The 27,907-nt window shown below is 32.6% G+C and overlaps 3 protein-coding genes across 6 annotated transcripts; 1 reads left to right on the top strand and 2 right to left on the bottom strand.

Moving 5' to 3' along the window:
- The first annotated feature begins 1,786 nt into the window (after positions 1-1,786).
- Positions 1,787-6,224, top strand: LOC123223653 (probable beta-1,3-galactosyltransferase 2). 4 transcript variants are annotated; one of them, XM_044646931.1, is made up of 11 exons: positions 1,787-2,415; positions 3,066-3,162; positions 3,291-3,355; positions 3,462-3,673; positions 3,756-3,819; positions 4,181-4,253; positions 4,349-4,472; positions 4,612-4,699; positions 4,779-4,904; positions 5,013-5,122; positions 5,763-6,224. In XM_044646931.1, the coding sequence occupies exons 1-11, from the start codon at positions 2,309-2,311 to the stop codon at positions 5,909-5,911; spliced, it is 1,215 nt and encodes a 404-aa protein (XP_044502866.1). In that variant the 5' UTR covers positions 1,787-2,308; the 3' UTR covers positions 5,912-6,224. The 4 variants fall into 4 exon arrangements, with proteins under 4 accessions (XP_044502866.1, XP_044502864.1, XP_044502865.1 ...); XM_044646929.1 differs by having other exon boundaries at positions 3,282-3,355; XM_044646930.1 differs by having other exon boundaries at positions 1,788-2,415; positions 3,282-3,355; positions 4,352-4,472.
- Positions 6,225-16,153: 9,929 nt separating this feature from the next.
- LOC123224278 (transcription factor MYB101) lies at positions 16,154-19,082 on the bottom strand. The gene is made up of 3 exons (XM_044647895.1): positions 18,431-19,082; positions 17,130-18,042; positions 16,154-16,695 (listed from the first exon to the last, which is right to left on the bottom strand). Exons 1-3 carry the CDS (start codon positions 18,746-18,748, stop codon positions 16,412-16,414), a joined length of 1,515 nt encoding a protein of 504 aa, XP_044503830.1. The 5' UTR covers positions 18,749-19,082; the 3' UTR covers positions 16,154-16,411.
- Positions 19,083-22,844: 3,762 nt separating this feature from the next.
- On the bottom strand, positions 22,845-24,769 carry LOC123224350 (membrane metalloprotease ARASP, chloroplastic). Its single transcript, XM_044647988.1, has one exon. The coding sequence runs from the start codon at positions 24,610-24,612 to the stop codon at positions 23,245-23,247; it is 1,368 nt and encodes a 455-aa protein (XP_044503923.1). The 5' UTR covers positions 24,613-24,769; the 3' UTR covers positions 22,845-23,244.
- Positions 24,770-27,907: the final 3,138 nt, after the last annotated feature.

Raw genomic sequence — 27,907 nt, 5'->3', positions numbered from 1 at the left:
AATTTCTAATGTTATCTCTACCATTGAACCAAATAAACAAGTAGTTTTGAATCCCAATTAGTTCTATGGATCTTTTGGGAACTTTGCATCAAACTTTTTGGAGTTCATTCCAAGAACATAAATCTAATGTTATCTCCACTGGCCATCAAATTTGTGAAATGAATATCTCTGAATTTTTATGTTCTTGGCACCAAAGACTTTGATGTCAGCCTTTTGAGTGGCTTGAAGTAACATTAAAACTTAAGCATGCAGACATAAATTATAGCACTTGTCAGGCTTGGTTGTGAGTAGGGATGGTGATGCAGAGCGGCGGAAAGAGGATTGAAATCTCCGTTTCCGGTTTGGCCATCAAATGATGATTGATATCTCTCTTTCTCATTTATATCAGAGAGCATCGAAACCGAAAATTCGTTTCAAAATTCCCAGATTTTGTTGTAATATGGGTTTTATCCCCAGCACACTTTTGCAGCAGCCACGTGACCTAAAAGCTACGGAGGCTCATCCAACTACTGCACTTTGCCACATATTATCCTGCTAGATCAAATCACGTATAACTGTTGGGCATCAATGATAACTTGATTCTATTTTGAACCTTTACAACAAACATTAAGATTTTGAATGTTAAATGATTAGAGACTGCAAGGACTTTTCTCAGAGTCGATAGTGCATGTTTGGCTGTCATTGGACTTTGCGATTGGTAATATTTTTCTCATTGCCAATTGCACATATACGTTAAAAAAATGGAGACGACTTTTTTCAGATTTTAAAATTAGAACGGGGGCATCAAATAATTAAAGGTCAGATATAGATATATTATACATTTGAAAGGGATATAACAACTAACTTTGAATTAGAAATGATAATCCCAGGATGGATTTAGGGGTTTCAATTCTTCTTGATTTTAAATTTTTTGGATAAAAATAAAGATAAAAACAAAAAAGTTTCTATAATTGAGAACACAGATGTATGTGTTTCATCTTTGTCTTATTCTATCCTCATCTCAACTCTATCTATATTTTTTTATTAATATATTTACTTAAAATACTAATATATCTTTTATAATATTAAATTATTTATATTTTAATATTTATTTAAATTTTTATTAATATATAATATTTGTATATTTAAAATAATATATTAATTTTAATTTTACTTAATTTTGTTATTTAATATATTTATGTTGTATTTAATAAATACAAAAAAGAGAATTTTTATTACAAGTATAAGAAAGAAATTTTTTTCTAAGAAGACAAAAAGAGAATTTTTCATAAAGAAGGAACAAATAATTTTTATGATTCCTGTAAAAAAAATAAATCAAGAATAATTATTGATATCCCTTATAAAAATAAAAACGAAAATTGAGATCCCTCTGCGTCTTTCTCCCTTGCCATCCCTACTTTGGATGATGGCTAAAATATTTGTATTTTTGTCCAGTTGGTATTCCAAGTTACTAATTCCTTGTACAAATAAAATTTTCTAATGGTAACACATTAAATGTTAATCCTCCTATGGTTCTATTACAGACACTAATATGGACAAAAGGTTTGGCAGTTGTCAATTGTTTAATCAACTTAATGAAATGGTTTTACGTGCTGATTGGGTAATGTTTTCTCCACCGCAAACCGCCGCAAATAAAATGCTTTAATTGGTTCGGTCTGCCCTTTCCTTTTCAACGGATTGTGCCCAAGGAGTCTATCTGTTAAACAGATTTTAGTCCGTTGGATTCGAAATCATTTTTTTTTCTTAATAATCTTTTATATTGCAAAAAAAAAAGGAGGTAAAGGCATTCATGTCACTGTAGAAAACTTTGTGTCCCTGACACTGACTGATCCCTGCCTGCGGCCGAAAACACAAGAACGAAAAGCTAGGAAATTTTTGAAGGGGTGATTGGTAATTTGGTATAAAACTTAGCAGGGCGGTTAGTGGGTCTTCTCAAATCGGTTCAGTTCAACATCCCTTGCCTGCTAAGCTGTAGAAGGCTTTATTGTCTGGGATACACAGCTCAACCCTGTTTAGATTCTCTCTCTATTCGTCTATTAACTACGGTCATAAAGGACAAAACTAAAGCAAAATAAAGCAAGCAAAGAATCGGCTTCTGTTTGCTCGCTTTGCTATCTGCATTTCTCTTATTCAAAATTTGTATCTTGCACTGTACGTTTCAGTTTTAGATTTCGATTACTCTGTTCAGTTCTGTGATCATTTGAGGTCTGTCGCTTCTGGGGTTCCTTTGTTTTCTTCCCGGCCTTTGTTTCTTGAGATAGTTTTTGGTAGAGAAATACAGCTGAACGGTTGCTGTGAGAAAAATAAAATGTATTTGAAAAGCAAAGAGCAGACTTCAAGAAATGTTATATCACAAAAGTGGACTTTTTTTCTTTGTTTGGGCTGCTTCTGTGCTGGTATGCTCTTCACAAACAGGTATTATATGAATTTTTCTTGAACTAATTAAAAGTTTTTTTACTTGTGGGATTATGTTAATTAGTTTATTTAAGTTGAGCTTTTGCCAAATTTTAATTTTTAAAGAACAAGTTGTTTTAGTACCTTATTCTGCTATCTATGTTTTAGCTAATTATAATTTTTTTGGGCAAGCCATTAAAATTTTGTTTCGATTGGAAATTAAATATTATCAGGTTTCTTTACATGGGTTGTTGAGGATTTTTCTAAAATTTAATTGTTTTCATGTTGTTTCTGGTCTTGCTGGTTGTGTAGGTGGGTTGCTTACTGATTTTAAGGTGGGATAGATCTGAAATGATATTTCTTCCATTTTTTACTGGTGTTTTCTTCTTGAAAAATACTAATTTAGGATTATGACAATTCAGCTACCGTCTAAACATCTACTACTACTTCTCTTCCTATTCGTTGACGCTTGAGTATTTATTTTTCTCAAGTTTCGTTATGTTGTTTAATTGCAGTGAGGATGTTAGGTAAAAGGTTTACCTATTGGATTGTCAATCAATCTTTTGTGAGTCTTGAGGGGATTTTACTGTTTAATACTCAGCTGAGTATTATGAATTTTGTTGTCGGGTTTAAAACATAATAGCTTATTGATGAGGTAGAAATGGTAACAGAATGTGGACAGTTCCTGAATCAAAAGGCATCACACGGACAACTGCAATGGAAGCTGAAAAACTAAAGCTAGTTTCGGAGGGTTGTAATCAGAGATCTGTGAGTATCTCTATCCTTCAGCTGAGATATATTCCGATTTTTTAAGTTAATATCTCTACCTTCTTATCTTTGTTCTGATCAAATCGTGGCATTGTTGTAATCTAACTGGATTCCTTTAGTTGCAACAGAAAGAAGTAACACGCGAAGCTAAGGATATTTTTGGGGAAGTTTTTAAGACTCACCATGCCATACAGTAAGTTGCATACGCTTATTTATTATTATCTTAATTTCCTTTAGGCTTTGTACTTAACTTCGTCAAGCATCCTGAGTAGAAGCTTATCATAGTGTCTCTGATGCAGCACACTGGATAAGACTATTTCAAATTTAGAGATGGAATTAGCTGCTGCAAGGGCAGCACAAGAGTCTATACTGAGTGGTTCTCCTTTATCAGAGAACTTAAATAAGGCTGAATCAGCAGGGAAGAAAAGGTTTTTGATGGTTGTTGGAATTAATACTGCTTTTAGCAGCCGCAAACGAAGAGATTCAGTTCGTGCTACATGGATGCCACAAGGTTCCTGGACTGACTCCCTATTTATTTAAACATTGTCTGCTTTATGTTTTTTTATTTGATATTGACACTTAATGGAAAGCAGGTGAAAAAAGAAAGAAATTGGAAGAAGAGAAGGGCATTATTATTCGATTCGTCATTGGTCATAGGTGGGCAAATCCTGTAATTGCAGTAATGTTGATATTTCAAGTTTGATGCATTTATGGGAATTTAGCAAGCTGAGCTCCCTCTAGAAAGTCACAATGAATTTTCCTTGAGATCCTTTTCTCATTTGCAGCTTGCTGGCACTTCTAGTCAATGTAACACATAACATTTTGAGTCACTGAATTTCTAAGAATTCATGGTTTTTCCATTAAATTATGGCAGATAAATCTGCTGGCCTATATGCCTTCTTGTGTACTAGATGAGACTGACAATGTTCATCAAGTAAATTGGCATCTTAATGAATTCATTCTTCAATTTTTCAATGGTACAGATTTACTTAATATTTTTATTATGTTTTTAATGCAGTGCCACATCAGGGGGTATTCTGGACAGAGCTATTGAAGCAGAGGACAGAAAACATGGGGATTTCTTGAGGCTGGTAATACTCACTTATCATGTTGTCCTTTTAGTGCTTTCTCCATTTTGTATTAAATCGGCTGAGCACAAAATAAGTCTATGCTGCAATCTTGTTAGCAGGATCATGTTGAAGGTTACCTAGAATTGTCTGCCAAGACTAAGATATATTTTGCTACTGCTGCTACTTTGTGGGATGCAGAGTTCTATGTCAAAGTTGATGATGATGTCCATGTAAATATAGGTAATAACAATGTCCTTTGAAAAACCATATAAATTGCTGTTCCTAATAGCCATAAGAAAGCAATTTTTTTTTTTTTTTTTTTTTTTTTTTGTAATTTGCATTTCTTTGTTACATAAAGTCTATTTTCCGAAAACTGCAGCAACACTTGGAGAAACTCTAGTTAGACACCGATCAAAACCAAGGGTATACATTGGATGCATGAAATCTGGTCCTGTCCTTAATCAAAAGTAAGCCAATTTTTTTCTTAAAAGAGTTTCTAGAAATTATTAACTTCCTTTTTTACTATATGCTCATTCTTTGGAACAGGGGAGTGAGATACCATGAACCTGAGTATTGGAAATTCGGCGAAGCAGGAAACAAGTATTTCCGTCATGCAACCGGACAGCTTTATGCAATTTCAAAAGATTTGGCTACATATATATCAATAAACCAGTAAATTTCCATTCATCATGCTTTATAAGACTAGCACTCGTGTGAATCTGATCTGCATCTTTGTTTTGCCTTCTTGCAATTCTGATGGTAATTGTGTATATCTATCAGGCATGTTCTACACAGATATGCTAATGAGGATGTTACATTGGGATCCTGGTTTATTGGACTTGATGTTGAGCATATTGACGATCGGAGACTATGTTGTGGCACCCCACCTGGTAAATTCCTGATTCCCCTGAAATATGAAGTAATAAAATATTAAAGTTATTATTTGAGCTTAAAACAAAAATAATTCTTTTAGTTTGGTGGAAAAGGATTGCTTCAATCTCTGGTTTATAGATTTAATTACTGCATTGCTGGAGACTTCTGGTTCAATTGTCAGTACAAGGAGGGTTGAGTTGCTATCGCATTAATTCTAAGCCTTGAAGTAATATACTGCATACCAAGATGAATTAACTCGACCTCAAAATAATGTGATCACTGTTAATTTTTGGAAGGTAAGCTGGAACAATCACATAGCTTTAGAAAAAATTTCATGGGAATATAAGATCTGATAAATCAAATCAATAGTATCTTGATGGAAGCCCGAATGGGACACAATGATCATAGAGTGGTAAAATTTAAATCCTCTCTTTCTTGGCAGCAGTGAGAACTGTTTTTGTCACAGAATTCACCATTTTTGCATGATTTAAACAAAAGAATGTAAAAATAATTTTTAATGTGTTTGTATGGGCAACAACGTGCAAAATAAATTCCTTATATGCTTGTGGAACTTTTAGAACCAAATATTACCAATGAGAGTACATGACTGCAAATATCAATAACAGTAACATTTTATTGCATAACTTGTAACTGCAGACTGTGAGTGGAAAGCCCAGGCAGGCAACATCTGTGTTGCTTCATTTGACTGGAGTTGCAGCGGGATTTGCAGGTCTGCTGATCGGATTAAGGAGGTCCATCGGCGATGTGGAGAAGGTGAGAATGCTTTGTGGAGTGCTAGATTTTAAGAGGCGATTTGGAGTTCCTCCAAACTCAGGAGGATGGCAAGAGTGGAGTAAGAGAAGCCACAATGCAAATCTTTTTCTTTATCTTTATTCAAGTATAGGGAATGATATACCACAGAAGAGAGTGAGTGAGAGTCTGAGAGATAGCAGCTTCGTGGTCCTATTCTATTTTAGTAGAAGGAATTGACCATGCAAGCGGCAAGAAAAGGAGTTACCCCACAGCTTATTCTTTGATGCTTGTAGGGCTAATTTGTAAGTTAACAGTTGCACGCCTTACAAGCTTATAATAATTGCAAAAAAAATCTTTGCAGTGTCCTTTCCCTTCTTCTCAAATTCGTTATCGAATCTTCTGGTTGGGAAGTGTTAAATACTAATATTGGCCAAAGCAATGAGGCGGGTGGGATTGTTAAACATTTAATGTTTGATAATATTAATTGTTCAGCTTCTCTTCTCTATCTAGTAAAGCAATTCATTCCCTCAAAGATGGACTTATCAATGACATTGAACTTCATCACTGTAACCACGACTGGATCAAATTTACACGAGTTGACGAGGCTATAAACTGTAAAGAATTCTGACACTGAGATAGAGCCGAACTCAAGTCAAACTTGTTCGATTTAGTTCAAACGAACTTGACGGTTTATTTTTTTTTTAGTTTAAGTTAAATCGAATTTGTTTGAACTCAAACTTGACTTAAATAAACCTAAAATGAGTTCAATTCAAATGAGTTTAAGTTCAAGCTTTAAAAATATTGGATCTATAAAACTATCAAACCTAAAAAAATTAATGTAAATCGATTAAAACAATATCGTTTTAATCAATATATATTAAAACAATATTATTTTAATATCAAACTGAGTTTAAAACTCAATTTGAATTCGAACTCAAGTTAAATTTGAGTTTAACTCTTCTCCAATAAGTCAAATTCAAACACCATTAAAATGAACTAGACAAACTCCAATTTTGCTCTATTAAAACCATACTCTGAGACTATCAGTCATATGAACAAATAAATAAGCATTACTTAAATGAATGTAAAACATTACTCATGTAAATATTATTACGCAAGAAAAAACAGGACCACCATTTTATGTGTCCCTTTCAAACATTTCAGAATCAGATAATTTTTCTTCCAACAGGAAAATGTAAAACCATATCGAAGCCGGAAAGAAACGTAACAGTTCCCAATCTCCGTAATGGGGGTAAAAATCATTTTACTGGCGTCAGTCTACCATATAAAACCATCAAACACAGTAAAGCTTGCTTGCAGGTACCACTATCACTCTATATGCAAGGAGAAATGGGTGAAAACAGTCATCATTGCTGCAGTTATTGCAATTAATTGCAGAGAATTTGACTGAAATTCTTGGTTCAATTTTCTACAGTGTAAACAACAGTTACACTTCTTTCTGTTTAAACCAAGCATGCCTGCATTCTTTTTGTTAGCTTAAACCAACACATTACAAGACATTTTATCAGTAAAAGCTGTTTCCTTTCTGTTTGTTTGCAGGGTAACACAAGGCAAGAACGGAAACCAAATAGAATGTATAAACATAATGAATTTTCCAGCATTAGAAATAGACTTTCAATTTATCAGATTCCAGATATACAAGCCACTGATTAAGAAGTTAAACAGGGTATGTATAAATAAATGATGAGTAGATTTCATGAATAAAACGGTTACCTATGGAGAAGTGAGAGGAGGATTTAGAGAGCAGTGGCACGTGATATTGGCACGGCTCAATCAAAAAGCAGGGCCCCAACCATATTGAGCCACTGTTTTCTTATTGAACCGCACCAATATCCCGTTAAACCGATCCAATCTCTTCAGGGTACCATCTTGCATTTATCTGTCATTGAAAACAAAACCAAAATAACATAAACAAAGGATGCAGAAATCAATGCAAGCTTGCAAAGCATATCAGATGTTTAAAAGATGAAGAACATGCAAATATTGGTCAGTGGGTAGCTACAATAATGTTTAGAATATCAAAGAGAGAGCGACTGAGGAAGATCTTCGACTTCAATGGTGGAAACCAAGATGAAAGGCACGGAGAAGATGAAAATATAAAGGGGGAAACACAAGAAATGTCTTTAATAAGGTAGCAAAAGAACAAAGAGAGGTGGGAAATGGTGATGGCATTGAAGAAGTAGCATTAAAATCTTCAACCACCCAACAAGAAAAGAGGTTGGAATATTAATATGAGAAGGTACAAGAATGGGGAAAAAGCTCACAGAGACAAATCCGGAGGTATTAAAGTTGCATTAATGGATACAGGATGGGGTAGAGATGATAGAAGGGATGTTGGTTCTGTTCAATCAATTTCAAATAAACATTTATGTTTATGAATCATCCCAGAGAGAAAGAGGCAGCTTTGCCTTAATTGTTTTTTGGGAAGCCTACCTCTCTGCACCCAGTAGACCTCTTCTTAGGTTCATTGGTGTCCACCATTTTTTTGCAACTGCGTAGCCTTGTGGTTGTTGGTTGAGCGGCAAAGAAAGAGATTCTCCAAATTATGGGTGTATATATTTGAAATCTATCAACGAAGATTAAATCATTTCATTATGGATACGAGTTGAAATTTATTATAGGGAAAAAATTGGCAATGAAGCAGTATATGTTTCCATAATTATCACAGAATCTTATTATATTACATAAAAGAGAAGACTCTAAATAGGCCTATAAACTTAATAATTAATATTTACTTTTATGAACTTAAAATATGATCAAGTGTGTGGCACCCATAGGGCCATAGGCATAATTTTATAAATCAAATATATTTAGACAAGATTGAATTGTACCTTCAGCCTATTTGATTATTTTAATTTGTTAATCCTGATTAATAAAAAGGCACGGGGAGAAGAGACGAACAATTGAAGAAAATGAGTTCTAATTGGGAGGGACCAGCATTGACTTAACTGCACTGCATATGGCATGCTTTAGATTGGATTTGAAGTTAGTTGGCTGGCTGTCATCTCTACAAACAACACCAACAACCAAATGGCTATTTCATTTTATTGCTAATGTTAATGAAACACGAGTGCAATGCAAGCCTTGTTTTGAGACATAAAAAATCATGCGAACACGCGAGTACAACTTTCAATTATGTTAACGTTTTTAATGGGGAGACAATGACAAGTCACAAGGTTGAATTCAAAGTTTGCTATGAATTATTGAGAAGCAGATGATGTTTCGACACATGTTGTATATTTCATTCAAGGCCAAAGAAGTTTTAGTGCATTTTCAAATACCTATACGTAGAGTTTCAAAAACATTAATATTCACCTATCATCCAATTTCTGTTAAATTTTTCAGTTAGTTATAAGGTTAAAATCATCATTTTATCATTAATATTAAAATAAATAAAATTACATCTCCTTTTCTCTTTTAATTTGAAAAATTAATAATTTTCTTTCACTCAAAAGTTTGAAAACTTGCATTTTTCCTCTAGGGTTTGATTTTTTCAAATCCAACAATCACTTTGAAAAGGTCATCAATGACGTTCCCACCACCTTCCTCTGTAGTGATTTTCCAATGTAAAAACCACCAAAAAGCTAGTCGAAATGATCGATGACATTGCACAAACATCGCACAGATTTGTGTGACATCATCAACCATTTTGGTGGTTTCCACTTTGAGAAACCACTGAAAAGCTAGCCAAAATGGTGGATGACGTTGCATAGACATTGCATAGATCCATGTGATATTGCCGACCATTTTGGCTGGACTTTCGGTGATTTCTATGCCAGGAAACCACCGGGTAGGAAGTAGGAAGGTGGTGGGAAGGTCAGCCAACAACCTTCTTAAAGTAGTTGTTGATAAGGAGAAAAAATCAAACCCTATGAGAAAAATACAATTTTTTAAACTTTTAAATTAAAGAAAATTGTTAATTTTTTAATCTAGAGAGTAAAATAAGATATAATTTTATTTATTTTAATACTAATTATAAAATAATGATTTTATCTTTTTAACTAAGTAAAAAATTTAATGAAAGTTAGATAATAGATAGGTAATTGAGTTTTTAAAACCCTATAAATAAATGTTTGCAAATGCACTAAAACTTGGGTGGGAATAAGTCTTTTGACCTTCATTCAATTAATTATACGCCTTCAAGCTACATCCATGTCCTCCCGACCTTTGAAATACGTGCAATTGGCTTTATTTACCACACATTTAACTTCAAGTATAACTACTAAATATCGTGAAGTCGTGGACTGAAAGGGATGAATTTCGAAACATCTCGCTCCATAATTTGGATGTCCACTGAGAACAACAGTGGTACAAGCGAATTGCTGAAATGGACAAATAAATAAGGCCCAAGAGGAGCGGCCTATATATCAAATGGTCCAAGCCCTATGCTTGGGACGAGGGACTGGGCCTGAACGAGTTTATTGCAAACAGCGAACATAAATTCTCTAAAGACACTCATGTTATTCAAAGTACACTTGTGATTTCCTATTCAAAATTAAAAATAATATATAAACATAGATAACCCCATAAAACAACACTAGAGATGATTTTTAGATTTCCAATGATTCTGTATAATCGATTTTTATGTTTTTCAAAATAAGGGCTAAAGTGGAATTACAAATTTGAGCAAACCTTTCAAATAAAATTATCAAATCTCACGTAAATAAAATACAAAAGAGATATTAAATTTGTATGTATATTTTATATTATTTGATAATATTATATAATAACACTAATTAAATAATCTTTTTAAATATGACTCATACCCGGTCTGAATAATCTCTTTGACAAATCTAAGTGTAAATATAATGTTATAAAATATATGGTTCTCATTTCTCATTAAGAGTATGTAAAAAACTATTCAAACCTTGATATCGGTATGAACCATTTGAAATTCATGTTTAGGTTTGTATTGTAAAACTATTTGGTTTTGATTAATAATTTAAAAAAAAAAACAATTTATAGTTTAGGTTGTGATTTGAGCAATTTGTAAATAGAACAAAACTAAGACATTTTGTCTAATACAGGGCACGCTTTGGCTAAAGGGCATGGCTAAGGGGCAGCTAAAATGTACATCTTGAAGTTCATGAGTAGTACCCTTGCCGCTCTTGGTTTGTAAATAATTCAATTTTTTTTTCATTCAATTATTGTTTATTTTTGGTGTTCATGGTAGGGTTGGGCAAGACAGTGGGGAAGAAGGCACCGCGAAGGACTCTACGTAGTTCAAGAATTGGATAAATTCGTTAAGTCTTCAGATACTAAGATTTTGAGTAAATTAGATGTTTCCCCGCAACCATCAAGGTAATTTGAGTATTGTTTCATGATTAAACTAAGTTAGGATGTGCTCATTCGTTATTTAGGTGAATTTGAATGATGAATTTACTTTAATTTTTGTTTATTTATGCTAAAGAAAAGAGTATAGGGTTTGCTGGCCTTGTCTTGTCTGGATTGACAAATATATTTTACCAGTGTCATTTGCATAATATATTGATGTATGGGGTACTGTTGAACCAAATGTTACAGAAAGGAATAGATATGTTTAGTGTAGTAAATGTTGGGCAGCCACTCTTGGTTGTCAAAGCCATGGTTTTCAGTACCGGACCTAACCAAAAAACTAAAATGATTTTAGTTTACAAAGTGGAGTACTAAGTAGAATACATTTTAGAAGCCCTGTAGGTTTTGGTTCAGTTGACTGAGGTGCCTTAGCGAAGAGAATAACCTTTTTTTTGGTAACCGCACTGATCAAGGAGACAAAACAAGGCAGGTGGTATAGTAGCCCTTAAAAATTAAGTCATAGTGGAAATGAAGATTTCTTACCAAAAGGTTAAGTTCACTGGATTTACTTTTCCAATGCGTAAAATCTACGGTGACCCAATTGTATCAAGCCTGCTAATATATTTTTTACTTCTAATGCATGGCTAATGTTTGTAAATCATAGCTCATCTTTGATATTAATTATGTTAGATTTCTTTAGTTGATGTCTAATACATGCATAAACATATGGATATTTTTCACAATGGAGGTTTCTTCGATTAATTATGCTATTTCTTTATTGCTTATCATGACTTGTTGAAAACATTCTGTGTTTAAATCTTCTGTTTCCTTTTGTAATATGCTTTAGAGAATCTCTCCCTTTCTGAATGTGTAGATGTTGCTCATATATGTTATGTCATAGTTTGATTTAATGTGAAATTTTGCCTTTTTTTTTTTTAATTTGGGTTGAAAATTTTCTTAAATCACACCACCATACCATATGCACTCTTATTTTCATTTTATTAAACCTCTCAAGCCCCTAATATTGAAACACTTTTGGTGGATGAGTGTTCCTTAATAACAACCTGATGGACATAGGTACAGAGATTACTATCACTATATTAACCCAGTGACATACCCTGAAATATCCACCAAAAAGATGAACAAATAATTCCCAGCAAAACCCCATCTGCACAATCCATATGAAAAATGTAAACATTCCAAAAGAAAAGGAAAAAGGAAATGTGATTATGCGATTCCCACCATCACCACAACCATCATGTTCATCTCCTTACTCCAATCGACCCCAATCCACTTCCAGTTTGGCTAGAAAGTGAAACGCCTTCCGGTTCTGCAAATCAGCCCTAGTAGATCTCCAAACAAGCCAAATCAAGTCATCCAAAATGTTTAGAACCCCAAAAATTCAAGAAGCCGAAAGAGAAACACTTGAAAATTGGAGAAAGAGAATGAGGTGGGAATTATGATTTGTCGAATCTTGGGTGGAAAATGTATTTTACAGCACTTAATTGTAGTCGAAAATTTGTTTTCTTTTAGATAAAAAAAGTTCAATGCCATAATATATATTCTCATATATACGTGTTTAGTATCTATTTGATCACATGGCTTTATTTACATAATATCTTCAATAAGTATGTTCTAGCTAGGGTATCTTTCCTCCAATCTTAGAAGGACATAATCAAGGACAATGGAAATTTAATTTAAAGTACTTGCTTTCTGCAAAATGAGTGGTTGGTGAATGTGTATTATTGTCTCATATGTTTAGCGACACTCGTGCATATTATCCTTGTAAGGATGCTAATATCGCAGTCATATAGAATAGAAGATAATGGGTTCTTGTGTTATTTTATAATATGTGCAATATTTTTTTTAAAATTTTCTTGTATAATGTGTTGATCTCAGGAGAAGCTCTGAAAGGAGTTTCGATATAGCTGTAAATAAGTACTCTCACATGTTCTTTAGTTTTTGGGTCGGCTTATTTTTTTAGCCTTGTGGTTTGCTATCTTATTCCCCTCAAGATAAGCTTAGGTTTGGGATTTGGGTTCGTTTTGTTTCTTTAATATATACTTACTTAAAGAATAAAAATACCCTTACATTATATTTCTTTGAATAATATTAATTTAATCAAATTTTTATCTATTAAAAGTATGAAAATATACGTGCAAGTCACAATCTCGTGTCTATTAGGTTAACATAATTAAATGCAAATAATTATATAATAAGTAATGTTGTATGTATAAATAGTAAATATAGCTTTATATAAAATTAATGACATATCATTCTATAATTTGGTAGTTTAAAATTAAAGATAAAATAATATTTAATCATATGATGATATATCATTAATTATACATAAAATTATATATATTATTTATACACATAATTTTATATAAGATGTCTCATGCAGAGAAAGGAATTGAAAGTGGAGTGGGTACGCGTGGTTAATTAGGTAGGCGGCCTCAAACAATGGGTGGATAATTATCGTGAATATAAAGGAAATGCTTACTTACCAAGTATAAAAAGGAAATCATCTCAATGCGGTTTGTCTTTTCTTGGATTGTGCCCATTTTCCTTTTTAGACTTTCAACTAAATAATACAATTACGAGTAACGTGCTCAAGAGGCATATACGAATGAGTGGCTAAAGCTGAGATATAATTGGACTATGTATCATGCATGCATGCAGGCGGAGAGTAAGAGCGATGGATATATTTAAATTGAGAAAAGCTAAGAAAATATTACATGTAGAGAAAAGGAGGCAAGTTTGGAAAGGAGAGAAATGAATGGCTTGAAATGAGGTGGTGCAAGAAATGCCTGAAGCTTGCTAGCTGTGCATGAATTACACTGAAGAAGAATCAGGCCACTCTTTTTCTCATGCAACCCTTGTTTTCTCTTTTATTTTAATTAACAATCTTTTACAGACAATCACACCCATCTGCTTGACGTCTTTACTTCCCTTTTTTAAGTTCTCTTCTGATCGCCCAAATGTTCATGTTTTTTTCCTAAGGAACTCCTGATTAAAGACACAGTTGACCCACCTCTCCTATGCTCGTACAAATTAATTAAGCCCTCAGATCTTCTCCTCCAATGAAATAGAAGAGAAAGCGAATGTTGGCCATTTCTGATAAATTATTTGATAACGGCACCGTCAAATACAATGACATAATTAAGATAAACTTTTCCTCTCATAATGAAAAGATAGGACGAGAATTTCCAAATGGTAATTGTTATTGATGCGTGTGTGATCTTTTCTTTTTATATATTATATAATAGGGCAAAGATTATTCTTCACCCAAGATTTTGTGTAAAGGTAAAAATATATTTATAAGGTTTCAAAAATTTAAAGATTCACTTATCTTTAAATTTTTATCAAAATTATTGTTAAATATAAAAGTAAAATTATCATTTTGATAAAAATATAAAAACATATATAATTTTATATTATTTTATATTTCTCTCATATTTTAAAAATTAACATTTCATTTCATACTTCAATTTTAAAAATTGATTTTTTTCTTCTAAATCTTTAGGTTTCTTTTTTAATCTCTCTGACCATCGATTTTCAACCTAAACCCAACCATTGGCGACACAACCTAAACCTAGGGATGACATTCATCCTCTAGATCTAGATGACATTTGTTGTCTTCCTTAGATGATTTTTGTCTTCCAAATTTAAATGATAAAGTATTGTCTTTTGCAGGATAATGCTCATCGCTCAAGTGAAAGTTTTGTCCTTCAGGAAAAAACGCTAGATATAGAGGTTGTTGTTTGTCAGAGAAAATGTCTGAATATCAGGATATCAAACCTTAAGAGAAAAAGTGAATTTTTTTAAAACTTAATCCTTAAAAGAAACTGTTAGTTTTCCAAATCAACAAGAAAAAATGAAATATAATTTTATTTATTTTAATATTACTGATAAAATAATGATTTTATTCTTAACTCTTATAAAAAATTTTTAGGTGGGTTGAGATGGACTAAATCTTGAGTCGGAATTCGGATTTGTAAAACCTCACAATATATTTTAATCTTTACATAAAACCTTGGGTGGTACCTAGTCCTTCGGCCTATATAATTTTATGAAGCCCAATAACGTCCCACCCCAAAAAGCCCACCACAGGGGAGACTTGGGACCTCGAATTTAGCATATCATCAAGGCCGAAAAAGCGTCAAACCTTTGGGGGATATTTTTTCTTTCATATAACAAAGTCTTTAATTTTAAAAAGTATTTCATCTATGTAAGCAAGCATAAAAGTTATCATCTTTTCACAATACTTTAAAATGCCTTGGGTGACATAAAAAACTTTCCACTAAACTTAGTAATATAAACTGGGATGATATAAATATCGATTAAGCTACTGCGAGGGCTCAAGAAAACAATAGCATTTGGAAATGAATTTAATCAATATTTGGGATATTATTTAAGTTAATTACGTATCTAATCATCATTGCCAATCAATTTTTTTAAACTATAGAAATAACTGAAATCTATGCATTCGAGATACATTATGCACATGAAAACTTTACTTGAAGAGACATATCAAGAAGAAAAAGAACGTGAAACATGTTTGCATACATGATGATACTATTAATATTCATTGCTTTTTGACAAATATAGTCAATTTTATTGGAAGTATTGGTCGCCTGTTATTGAGGGAAAGATGCTATGGAGTAAGCAAAAATCCTGTTTTCCCTTGAAAATAGAAGCGTTTCGAGGGCAAAATTTTGAAGCCAGCTCAAAGTTCGTCACAATATTTCTTATTTTAAGAGCTATCTTAGAGACCACTTTAATCTCTCTTCTTCTTTCTTTGCCACCACCAAAATTAGCATGTATGCACTTCATTTAGCGAGATTCCCGTATAAAGCAGTATGGCGATGCCAAGTGGGTTCATCATGCTTGTCGACATTTAAAAAGTAAAATTAGAATGACGATAGATTTGCTTTCTAAATTTAACCAGGATGTTGAATCTTTTTAATCAGAAGATAAAATCAGCCATTGGAAAAGTATCCAGAATGCTAAAACTATTCTCCAGATTGACGATCAGTATATACATGATCATAAAATTAGTCATCTAAATGGGACCACAAATATATAGTGCTAAAACAATTAAACATTACAGTTCAACAGAAGGCTACTGCATGAGATCACACAATTTAACCTAAAAGGATTTGTCTGCTTAATAAAAGTAAACTTAGAAGAAGAAAAAAGGTTATTAAAACCATTGGAAATACACTTCTAGTCTCTGCAAGGATTGCTTTAGCTTTTTAGCAGATGCTGGGCATGTTGTTCCAGCAGTAGGAACCCATAGACCACTGGAATTCCGGGGATGCAGCTGAGGTTGGCGCTGGGGTGATTGCAGCATTTTGCTGATGGCTAATGTCTTCAGCGCTGCAACCTATCATGGTGGTTGATGGTACATCCGAGATTTCGCTGTTTCCGGGGTACCACTCGGGAAGAGGCATTGATAAAGGGAAGTTGCTGAGCAAGGTCGTAAGATCGTCGTCCATGGAATGCATCTCCTCGAATGGTTCCTCTCTGGCTTTCATTCCTGTGTTAACCAAAGCAAAATCACATGTTTTCTTCTCATATCATGAACATACAAATTCATAAATAATAAACTACTGTTGAAAAGTCTAAATTCTGCCTTCTAAGTGACAATTGTTTAATCTTTTGGAGTTTCAAATCTTGAAAGTTGAAATTGAAAAAAAAAAATCTTTTTATATATCCTGTTTGATTCGTGTGAATCTTTTTTAAAATGGTGTTTTAAAATACAACATAATTGTTTGGCTACATTCCTGTGATTATTGCCGAGAATAATCCTGGGTGCACATCGGGATTTTTTTTTTTTTAAATCAAAAAGATGATGACAAATAAAGAACCACAGCAATTTATAATGTAGAAGTCCAAGCTACCACAACGTGTAATTGATTCTGTCAAGTGCATGCGAAAAGAGATGGAATGGGTATAAATTATTGAACTCACCAATTGATGACTGAGAAGAGCTCAAATTATCCCCCTGTGTATCAGCATTGGCCACGCCGCTATTCCTCATCACCGATTCAACACCTTCATTGCCTTCCACCTCTTCAGAAGCCTCACCCACCACTCCCTTCCGTTTGTCACCTAAAACCGACAAATTCTCACCATTGACTTTTTCATCGCGTGACAGCTTTTGTGACTCCTGCACTAGAGCATCTAACAAGCCGCTATTGCCTATAGTTGTTATTGGAGGAATTATTTTACGGTCGGTATTATTTGTCATTGCACAAACACCAATCGTTGACCCTGATGAAGCTGAAGTCATTGGGTGTCCCTGAAGTCCTATTTGGCTTGAAGGGGGCTCACTCTCCATCCCAGGAAGAAAATGACTGACTGGGTCAACAGAATCTCCTGCTTCCATTATCATCGAACTAAAACTCAAATCACGCTCAAAATTATTTTCTCCACTGAATTTAAAGGATGGTACTGGGAGCCCCTGATAATGGAGATTCTGATTGAAGAGACTTGTGGCTGATGGTACAAATGAAGAATTAGAGGATAAAGGGAAAGAAAAACCATCAGTTCCATTGTTGTTATCGCCAAAAATCTTGAATTCGTGGTTAGGATTGGAGTAAAAAGAAGTTGGCTGATTTTGAAGGGGGTGGTTTGCAGCGGATGAGAAATTGAAGGTATCGAACGAGGTGAGAGAAGGATTGTAAGTGGGGTTTTGCGATGTGAGAAGTGAAGAAAGTAAACCAGGTGAATTGTTGAGTGATCTCCCATGGTGGTGTTGGAAGTGAAATGCTGCGGCTTTTTCTTGAACTCCTTGAGGGTAGATAGGTAGTCCAGCTCTTTGGCGTCTCTTCATTCTGGTGTTCCAGTAGTTCTTGATTTCATTGTCAGTTCTTCCAGGTAACTGTAGAGAGATAGAATTACCAAATCAGATAGCTTGGAGATAAAAGAAATGAGGACAAGGACATAAAGACTCAGGGAGAGGGATACAAAATTGAACAGAAACTCAGATAAGAAAAAGATAAGACCACAGAGACTGAAAATTTTGTATATATTATATTTCAAAAATCAAACTGTCTCCGAAAATAACTATCGCAGTTTGGCAATCATATAACAAAAACAGTCAACAAACAAGAAGAGGAAAAACAAGAGACTTCTCAAAAGCACTTGAACAAATCAGATTGATCACATAAAAAGAACTAAAGAATGAACAAGAAATCAAAACCACAATCTTTAGAGAAGTGAGCTATATATATATATGTATGCATTTATTATGTGGGAATTGAGGATACCTGAGAGGCCATGCGAGCCCATTTGTTGCCGAGTTTAGCGTGAAGTTCGATGATGATCCTCTCTTCTTCAGGAGTAAAAGAACCTTTTTTGAGATTAGGCCTCAGATGATTAGTCCATCTGAGCCTACAACTCTTACCACACCTCATCAGCCCTGTATTTTTCTGCACGGCGTTCCAGTTCCCTTCACCATGCTTCTTCACGTACGCCATCAAGATTGCATCCTCCGCCGCCGTCCATGGGCCCTTCTTCAAGGTCTGGCTCCTTCTTTTTGACCCAGTTACTCCGCCGTCGCTCGCTGCTCCGCCGCTGCTTACCATTTCACCCAGCTTTCAAATACAATAACAATGATCAATCCCGGTTTGGTTTTAAGACAGGAATAAGTTTTTGCCTGCGCTTAAAAAGAGAAGAAATGAATCAAACTACAAAAGACTCTGACAATGGTGTCAATATTATTACGTAATGCTTATGCTGTTTGGATGTACTTTTTGAAGAAGCTACAGTGATGTGGTGATTTGTATAAAGTTTGGCTTTTGATTGAAATTCTCTCCTCTCCTAACGTGAGAGAAATGGAAACAAAATTAAGAGAGGAGAGAGAGAGAAATTAACTCTTCTCTCTTGAGTTAAATTATGCAGAAAAGACAGTGAATGTGGAGATTTAGAGAGAGAAAGATGAAGATGTAGAGAGAGAATTAAGATTGGTGCGTAAAATGTGACAGTCCACACACAGGGGTCTCTGGTAAATATATAAAATTAGAGGCGTCACCTTCGAATTCGCTCCGATTTTGCATGCTCAGTGCTACGTCCTTGAGCCCTACTACGCGTTTTCTATATCCACCCTTGATATCTACACGCGCTTCTCTTTTTTTTTTTTAATTTATTTATTATACCTGCACTCCATTTTTGGTAATTTTCTTTTTTCTATTTTCTTTTCTCAGGCTTCATAAGTTAACTATCTTGGTTACCTTATAAATTCAACTATTTAATATTAAATTATTTATCTACAATACCCATATTAAAATCAATAATTTTCTTTTTTTTTAACATTTTTTAATAATATACAACAAATTGTTGCATGTTAGGTACCTTTTATATTGACAAATTATATAAGTTTATTGTAATTATGAGAATTGGCGAATCTGATAAACTTGATATATTCATGAGTTTTCTTTTGCCAATTGTCAAATTGTCAAGGAAGATTTTCCTGGCTCATTAAGTATTTTTTTCTTTTTTATTTTTCAATTTTTGTCATAATCGTTTTTATTAATTATTTTTCTTTTCTATTATATCATAGTTTTGTAAGGCGTTAAGTTCGAGGTAATATGATATTATCTGAGTAATTCATTATTTTATTACCTAAACCTCTATTCTTATTATTTTATCCATAAATAAATAATTATAAAGACAAAACTATCCTCGTTAGAAATTAAAATTACAATTACATCATCCACACCACCGCCAACCACTACCCATCACCATTGGCCACCAAAATTTTCTAGTGAAAGACGTCGAAATCCTCATTAAAAGACACCAAAACTTGGAAGATTTTGCCAATTCAATCTACTTGTGAGGATAAAATCAATTTCACCATAGGATAAAATAAAAAACAACAGTTTCATCTCTATTCTTCAACTTTCGTTTTTGACATCCTTTTCAACCTCATCCTTCTCCTAAGCTGAGGTGGGTGGTGCGACGAAGAGACATTTCATCGTCACACCACCTACCATTGGCTCAGGAGAAGAAGGAGGCCAAAAAGAATGTTGAAAGGGATATTGAAAGTTGAAGTTGAAAAGTGGAAGTAAAATACTATTTTAAAAGTTTCAAGGGGTGATTGCAGTTTGAAAAATATGAAAACTCTAGGTTTGAGGGTGAAAATGTTATTTTTTAAAGTTTAAAAACTTTAGGCAAATGTGAAATCTTAATTTTTAAAACTTGAGGGGGGGGGGGGGGAGGGGATAACAAATTTTATATATTTTTAGTATAAACAATAAAATGATCATTTTACCCTTACTTCTAACAGAAAAAATTAATAAAATTGGGTTATAAGTGAGAGTTTGAGTTTTTCAACTGTTACATGTGTGATTTTGAATTTCAATTAAAACTTGAATAGGAAACAGTCCTTTTCCCTTTTGAAAAATCTATATTTCTATTTATATATTAAATTTGTTATAAAAATGTCGAAAACTCAAAAAAAAAAAAAAACCACCTTAAACTAAATAACATTTTGCACAATTTTATTAAAAATATTGTTACCCCTAATTTATATTAATTTCAATTTAAAAAATTAAAATTTACCTGTTGTTGATCATATTTATGGTTGACAACATTTAGAATAGCATCAATTGTGTGATTTTAACTAAAATCACACCAAATTATTGCGAACATTCATTGAAGTAGAAAAAATTGTTGGAGTGAATTGAACATAAGGAGGAAAAGGAAAAAATATATATTTAGAATTAAAGTATAATTTATTTATATTATCAAAAGTGTAAATGATATTAATTATTTTATAACATTTGAAAGAATTAATAATTGTGAATAAGTCATTTCATCATTGGAGGGGAAGCAATCATTTATAATAATAATAATAATAATAATAATAATGATATAATTGTCACGCAATTCTTCTATGTTTTTTTAATTTTAATTCATCTCTTTTACATAACACTAAGGATGAATATGAATCAGATCAAGTTTAAACATTATTATTTGTATTTAATAGTAAAAAAAAAAGCATTGTTTTATATATATAGACTTAACAAATCTCAATTTAACTCATAACTTATTATGAGTCATATCCTAATCATACTTCATTGATCATCTCATGTGTAACCTATTATTACATTGAATTTGATATTACAATCAATTAAGTTCTTTTCCACAAATATTCATTAAACTATTTAATACATTTAACTCATGTTTTCGACCATTTTCCACAATAACGTATAGTAATCATTGATTACGAGTAATGTCTAAAGACTAACATATAGTATCTATTGATCACTAGTAATGACTATCGTTTACGGATAGTGACTAGTGACTATAGTTAATAACTATTGACAAATAGTTTAACGTAACTAATTTAATTTAGTTTCACAAATTACTCCAAATAATTCTAATTAAATCATGTTATAATATCTCTAACAAACTATCGTGTATACCTTTGATAGGTTACCTAGAAACCCTTATGGAAATGTGTAATAACAAGTTTCATCGTATTTGAATTTATATTTTTTTATCTCATAAACGTAAGACTTCGAATTTATTAATGTTGTTCAACGCCATTATACGGAGAACATTGCACTCCCAAATTAAACACTATATTTATTAAAAGTTTAAATAATTTAATATGATTAATTTATTTAATTTAATCATCTATTTAGCAACAACCATATATGTACCGTAATAGAACATTGATAATCGAAACTGAATCAATTTATTGATAAACCCTCCTAATTACATGTTTTTCCTTGCATCCACTTTTTACATCTAATGAATGACAACGTTTAACGATATCAGAAGTAAATGCTTGGTCAAGACTCATCATTCATCACTATATAAAACTCACATGATGGTGTTCCTTAAACATTTCAGAGTCAATGGATTCTATATCTATGGAATAGTATTCTCAAACCCAAAAAACTATTATCCCAATTAGTCATGGTATTAACCTCTACACAAAAGAGATCTCAGTTTCCATTCTAATCAAATATCACAACTTGTAAATCAGAGGTACACTATCCACTCAAAATTAAGGTACCTATGTCAAAGTAACTAAGATGTGAAGTTTATATTTTTGTTTAAAACTTTTAATATATATACATAATCATTAACTTCACATGGCTCAGTTCAAAACATCTTTTGTACACAAGTGTTTTATCCTAAAATCCCCATTTTAGTGATTTGAGACTCATCATCCCCAAAGAGGTAGACAACACAATAATCTTACTAAAACAGAGCATTTGACACTCATCTCATGGTTGTTAACATAATGTCAAGCTATGATAAAATCTTCAACATATGCATATTTGAAATGGAGAAGTATGATGATGATAATGGTGTAAAGATGTTTTTTTCGCTTGATTTCTCGTTTTAAATGTGAATATTAACCATCTTTTAGCTCTTATTTGAAATAATATTTCTTTGTGGATTTCAATAAAGATCATAACATTCAGAAAGCTTCTATCCATTATACAGGGGACACTGTGCAAAAAATAAATCTCCAACAAATTACTACTCATAAAGAAAGTTTTGACTAGGAAATAATAAATTGCAGGTAAGGCTTCAGTAAAGGATGTCGCTTGATGCATGGTGAAAATTACAGTTTCCATGTTTGAAACATTCAAGACGTATTCCCCCATAATCTAGCCTCCAGGAACAAATATCTATAATTTCAAATATTTGGTAAGTTTAAAATGTGCAAAGATGTTTTGCTGAATGATATATTCCATCTCATGGCATCCATGAATACTTGAGATCACTTTCACAAGCTAATGTTATGATTACATAGATCTTTGTGATTATCATGAAGCATGGGATTTAAGTGCACAAACTGTGCCAATGTCATTCAAGAATCTACAGTTTACAACACCATAAGGAAGTCATAAAGTTGAATGAAGTAAAAAGGAGATAATGAAGAATCGAATACCTGCGAAATAGCATCTTGGCAGAGGCAATAAACAACACGAATCATCTACAATGAACTCACTTCATCCCCTTCATAGGACAACACTAGCAACAGGACGATCTAACATCAGCTTCCCCAGCAATCTATCCCACCCGAATTGCCTATGGGCTCCCAAAACTAAAGAAGTGATCACAACAATTCTTTGATAAAATCAAGGTTAAGGGTGTCCCGGATGATCAGAAATAACCCAAGCAGTATAACAAGCATAATTCCTGAGGACATAATCCGTTGCTCTAGTTCCAGAGGAAGCTTTCTCCCACCTCTAGCAGCCTCTATAAGAATCAAGGCCAGTGAACCCCCATCCAAAGCAGGTAACGGGAGAAGGTTGATCACTGCAAGGTTAATATTGAGCACGGCTGCAAACTGGTAAAGTCCATCAATATTTGATCTAGCAACTTCTGCACCTACAGCAATAATCGCAACAGGACCTGATACCTTACTAGCCGTTTGTGAGAAGTTCAGAAATGTTTGTTTTAAGCTATCCAAGACATTCGAAGTGAGACTCCAGAATTCTTTTCCAGAAAATCTAAAAGCCTCCGGCAGATTCTTGGGCCTAACCTTTGTAAACTTCACATTTGGTGACAATTGAACCCCAATTTTACCAGTACCATCAAAATTCTCATCTGGGGTGATCCCAATTTCAAATTTCTGCTCTCCCCTCCCAACTTCAAGTATCACATTTCTCTTGGGACTTTTCTTAATAATATCAACAATCTCAGAAACAGCACTAGGCCCAGTTTTTGGGAATTCCACACCGTTAACAGAGAGGAGTACATCACCAGGAAACAATCCATCACGGGAAGCAGCGGAAAATGCTCGAACCTCGGGCACAAGCACCCCAGGAAAGGACTCTTGAACAGGCAAACCAACTGATAAAACTTGAATAAATATTATAACATATGCAAAGATTATATTAGCAACTACACCAGCTGATATCACAATAACTCTATCTAATATTGGTCTATTCTTAAGCAAGTTTTCATCATCAACAGGTATACCACTCTCTGGATCATTATCAGGAAACCCAACGAACCCACCTAAAGGAAAAGCTCTAATAGAATACTCAACATTCCTAGCATTAAACTTAGCTAAAATTGGACCAAACCCAACTGCAAATTTACTTACATGAATTCCCTGAAGATAAGCAGCAAGAAAGTGACCACTTTCATGAACAATAATGATTGCTGTTAAAACTCCAGCTGCTTCCAAAACAGATTCGAAACTCCCCAAATCAAATCCAGAAACAGCACATGACCTAAATTCATGTCCTTTTTTAACAGTGAACCTACTCCTAAAATTTAAAAACTGGTTCTTGCAATGAAAACTGCGGGCGTTTGATGATGAATAAAAGGAAGAAGATAGAGAGTTCAAGAGATGGGTTTTGGGTTTAGGTGGAAATTCTGAAATATGTGACTTTAAATTGGCTAATCTGAAAAGAGAATAAGGGGAAGATGAAGTGGGTGGTGATGATGAGAAGTTTATTAACATGGTTTCCATGGTTTTTGAAGAAGAGAAAAGCTCGGGCTAATGAGGAAACAAGAAGATATGGTAAACAGAAATCTAATGAGATAATTCATGCTCTTGGGTTTGTGGAGGGGAAGTAAATGACTTGTCTCCCTCTTGGTTTCCACAACTTGTTTTCTGTTTCCTTAGGCTTTGAGATTTTTTTATTTTTTTTTTAACGGGGTGATATTATTTGTATTTATAACATATATTAATTCATAATAATATGCTATGCCATATGTAATTTATTTTTTAAGTATTTATTAATTTTAAAATTTTATTATCCTTTTTTAATTAATTAAAAAACAATATCCTATCCAAGTGAGAGTAATTTTTAACAATAAAATTATATGTATTTATTTTCAGTATATAAATAAATATACATTTATATATATATATATATATATATTTATATATTTATATATTATATTGTAATTAAATAATTTTAAATTAAAGATAAAAAATACTTAATTATATAATAACTATATAAATATATATTTATTTATCAACTCAAAATAAATATATATAATATTACTTAAATTTTAAACCCAAACCGTCTTTTACAACTTCAAAAGATGCAATGAAGTTGATTTTCTGAATGAAATCAAAAGAAAGCAGTGCTTGCTCACTTTTTGAGAAATTTTTTTTATAATTATTTTGGGTAATCTTATTCTTCAAATATAATATCAAAAGTATTTATGTTCGTTTTTAAGTTTAATAAGCAAGTGATTATATGCTTAATAACTAATGGGTTGATGGGCTTTTTCTTCTTTCAGTCCGTTCTTCTCTCATACTTTGTAAATGTGGGTTGAGTTTAAATGAATGGTCGTGTTCTCATCGTTTGTCGAGTTGAGCTCATAAGATAAGGGCCTGCATAGCCCCAAAAGGCCCATCATTTATTTGAGGCTATTTTCGAATTTTATGTCCGTCCAGCATGAATATTAATTTTATAAATATTATTATGTAGACCATATACTTGATCTAGATTAATGACAATAAACGAAGTTTTGATTAGCTGGGGACTAAATTATAATAATGTTCATTTACTCATAATATAGAAGAAATTTGTTAAATATAAAGAGTTAAACCATCTGTTTCCTTTTAGTATATTAATTTAACTAATAATTTATGAGAATTATTGAACCTGAGTTTTACTATATTAAATGAGAATTGTTGTAATAGTTGATAGAATACTTATTACAATATTATACGTATCTATTTTTTAATATATAAATATATATATATAATATATCATCATATAATTAAATATTATTTTATTTTTAATTTTAAATTATTAAATTATTTAATAATATATATTAAATATTATCGCTACTGTATTAGCGATATCCATAACTATAAGAATATCATTGCTGCAAATAATGCACAAGATAACATCCCATAATAAAAGGGGATTAGCTTTTAAAAGACAAGTGACTGTACATAATTCATTTACTTAATATAATAATGGATGCTTTGAAAATTTTCACATTGCTGGAAGTAGGGATGGATTCGGGCGAGCCAAGTCCAAACACCCCTCCACTTTAGTTTGGTTTGTATTAAAAAATGAAGGGAAAAGGACTATTTCCCACCCATTTTTTAGCCTCGTTTCAAAAGCATACTTATGTCAGATAAAAAACCTAAACACCTACTCAAAGTTTAATCTGTTTGCTTCACTCACATATTTTCTGTTAGATGAAGGGGTAAATTCGTCATTTTATCAATAATATTAAATAATTAAAATTTTATCTCATTTTCTCCTCGTTAATTTGAAAAACTAATATTTGTCCCTTAAATTAAGTTTTAAAAAATCCACTTTTTCCCCCTGAAATACAGTCACTTTTTTCGACGACGGCGAAGAAGTTTTCGTCCAGAAGTCGATCACCTCTGGAAGACGATCGTCGTCCAAGAAGGACGACCGTCGTCAAGATCTGGATAATAAGAGTCGTCCAGAACTGGACAACGCTTCATCATCCAGATCTTTGGACGACGAATCGTCATCCATTCTGGACGACGAAGCATTGTCCAGTCGTCGTCCATTCTAGACGACGAGCGTCGTCCAAAGAATGGACGAGCCCTCGTCACTCTTCCTCCAACCACGTCGTCGCCGGTGGTCGACGGGAAAATGAAAAAAAAATTAGGGATTTGAGGGGGTGAAAGTCACTTTTTAAAGTTTATGGATGGGGGTAAAGTGTAACTTTTAAAATCAGAGGGGGAAAATGCGATAGAATTATATCAATGAAATGTAAACAGTAAAATGACAGTTTTACCCCTTTATTTAATGGAGAATTTAACAACAGTTGTGGGTGGATGCAAACAGATTAAACTTTGGGTGGGTTTTTCATCTCGTGTGGTTATGCGTTTGAGATTGGACTAACCAATGGGTGGGAAATAGTCCTTTCCCCAAAAAAGAACTAAATTTTTTTATTCGAATTTGATTTAAATTTTAATTAAACGAATTTAAATCGAATTAAATTAAATCAAATCAATTTTTAAAATCGAGCTAACTCAAATTATATCCAAAGTATATTGAAAATTAAATATCATCTCGTCTCATCCAATTAAATTATTCCAAAAATGATCTTCCTATTTAAATAATAGTGAGATAAAAAATAAAATCTAAAGAATATAAAAATATGAAAAATAAGTTTGAATATAATTTGATAGAATTCTTACTGTGGTGACACTTTAATCCTTTGCGATTAGAGCAAAAGTATCTGCACAAAAAATTATACCAGAACATTTTTTAATCGAGTTGAATTCAAGTTAAACCAAATTGAACACTCTTTGGCTCAAGTTTAACTTTAATTAAAAAATGAGTCAAATCTTTTGACTCTAATTCTATTTAAATTTTAATTAAAAAATTTGAATCTAATTAAATCAACTTTTAAAACTAAATCGATTCGAATCATGACTTAGGTGGAAAAACCCTTCCAAAAAAAAAACAATAATGATAAAATACTTGCCCGAATCAAATCGAATCTGCGAGGTGGGTCTCCCTATTTTGATTTGCTGTGTGATTCCCGCTATCATTATCCACAACAACTAATGTTTTGTGGCGTTGTATATTGACCAATTAAAAAAGTCGAAAAGACTTATTCTCTCAAATTTTAACTCGTTTATTTTTTAAAATTTAAATATTTATTATTTTATTAAAAATTATCTATTAATTTTTAAAATTTAAAAATTTATTATTAATATTAAAAATAAAAATATTTAAAAATTAAAAATATTTAAAAATTAAAAACTTACTTTATTATTTTTTAATTTAAAAATCTAATATTTTTTTTAT

This window comes from Mangifera indica, chromosome 8 (genome assembly GCF_011075055.1).
Source record: "Mangifera indica cultivar Alphonso chromosome 8, CATAS_Mindica_2.1, whole genome shotgun sequence".
NCBI classification, from domain to species: Eukaryota; Viridiplantae; Streptophyta; class Magnoliopsida; order Sapindales; family Anacardiaceae; genus Mangifera; species Mangifera indica.
The sequence above is the reverse complement of the archived record's forward strand: the minus strand, read 5'-3'. Positions and strand labels throughout refer to the sequence as shown.

Excerpts from the sequence above, each read along its gene's own strand:
- LOC123224350 (XM_044647988.1), bottom strand. The coding sequence starts at position 24,612 with ATGGAAACCATGTTAATAAACTTCTCATCATCACCACCCACTTCATCT.
- LOC123223653 (XM_044646929.1), top strand. The coding sequence starts at position 2,309 with ATGTATTTGAAAAGCAAAGAGCAGACTTCAAGAAATGTTATATCACAA. Across the intron at positions 3,820-4,180 it reads CGATTCGTCATTGGTCATAG|TGCCACATCAGGGGGTATTC; the intron begins GTGGGCAAATCC and ends TTTTTAATGCAG. Across the intron at positions 4,905-5,012 it reads ACATATATATCAATAAACCA|GCATGTTCTACACAGATATG; the intron begins GTAAATTTCCAT and ends TATATCTATCAG.
- LOC123224278 (XM_044647895.1), bottom strand. The coding sequence starts at position 18,748 with ATGGTAAGCAGCGGCGGAGCAGCGAGCGACGGCGGAGTAACTGGGTCA. Across the intron at positions 18,043-18,430 it reads GGGCTCGCATGGCCTCTCAG|TTACCTGGAAGAACTGACAA; the intron begins GTATCCTCAATT and ends ATCTCTCTACAG. Across the intron at positions 16,696-17,129 it reads CTCTTCTCAGTCATCAATTG|GAATGAAAGCCAGAGAGGAA; the intron begins GTGAGTTCAATA and ends TGGTTAACACAG.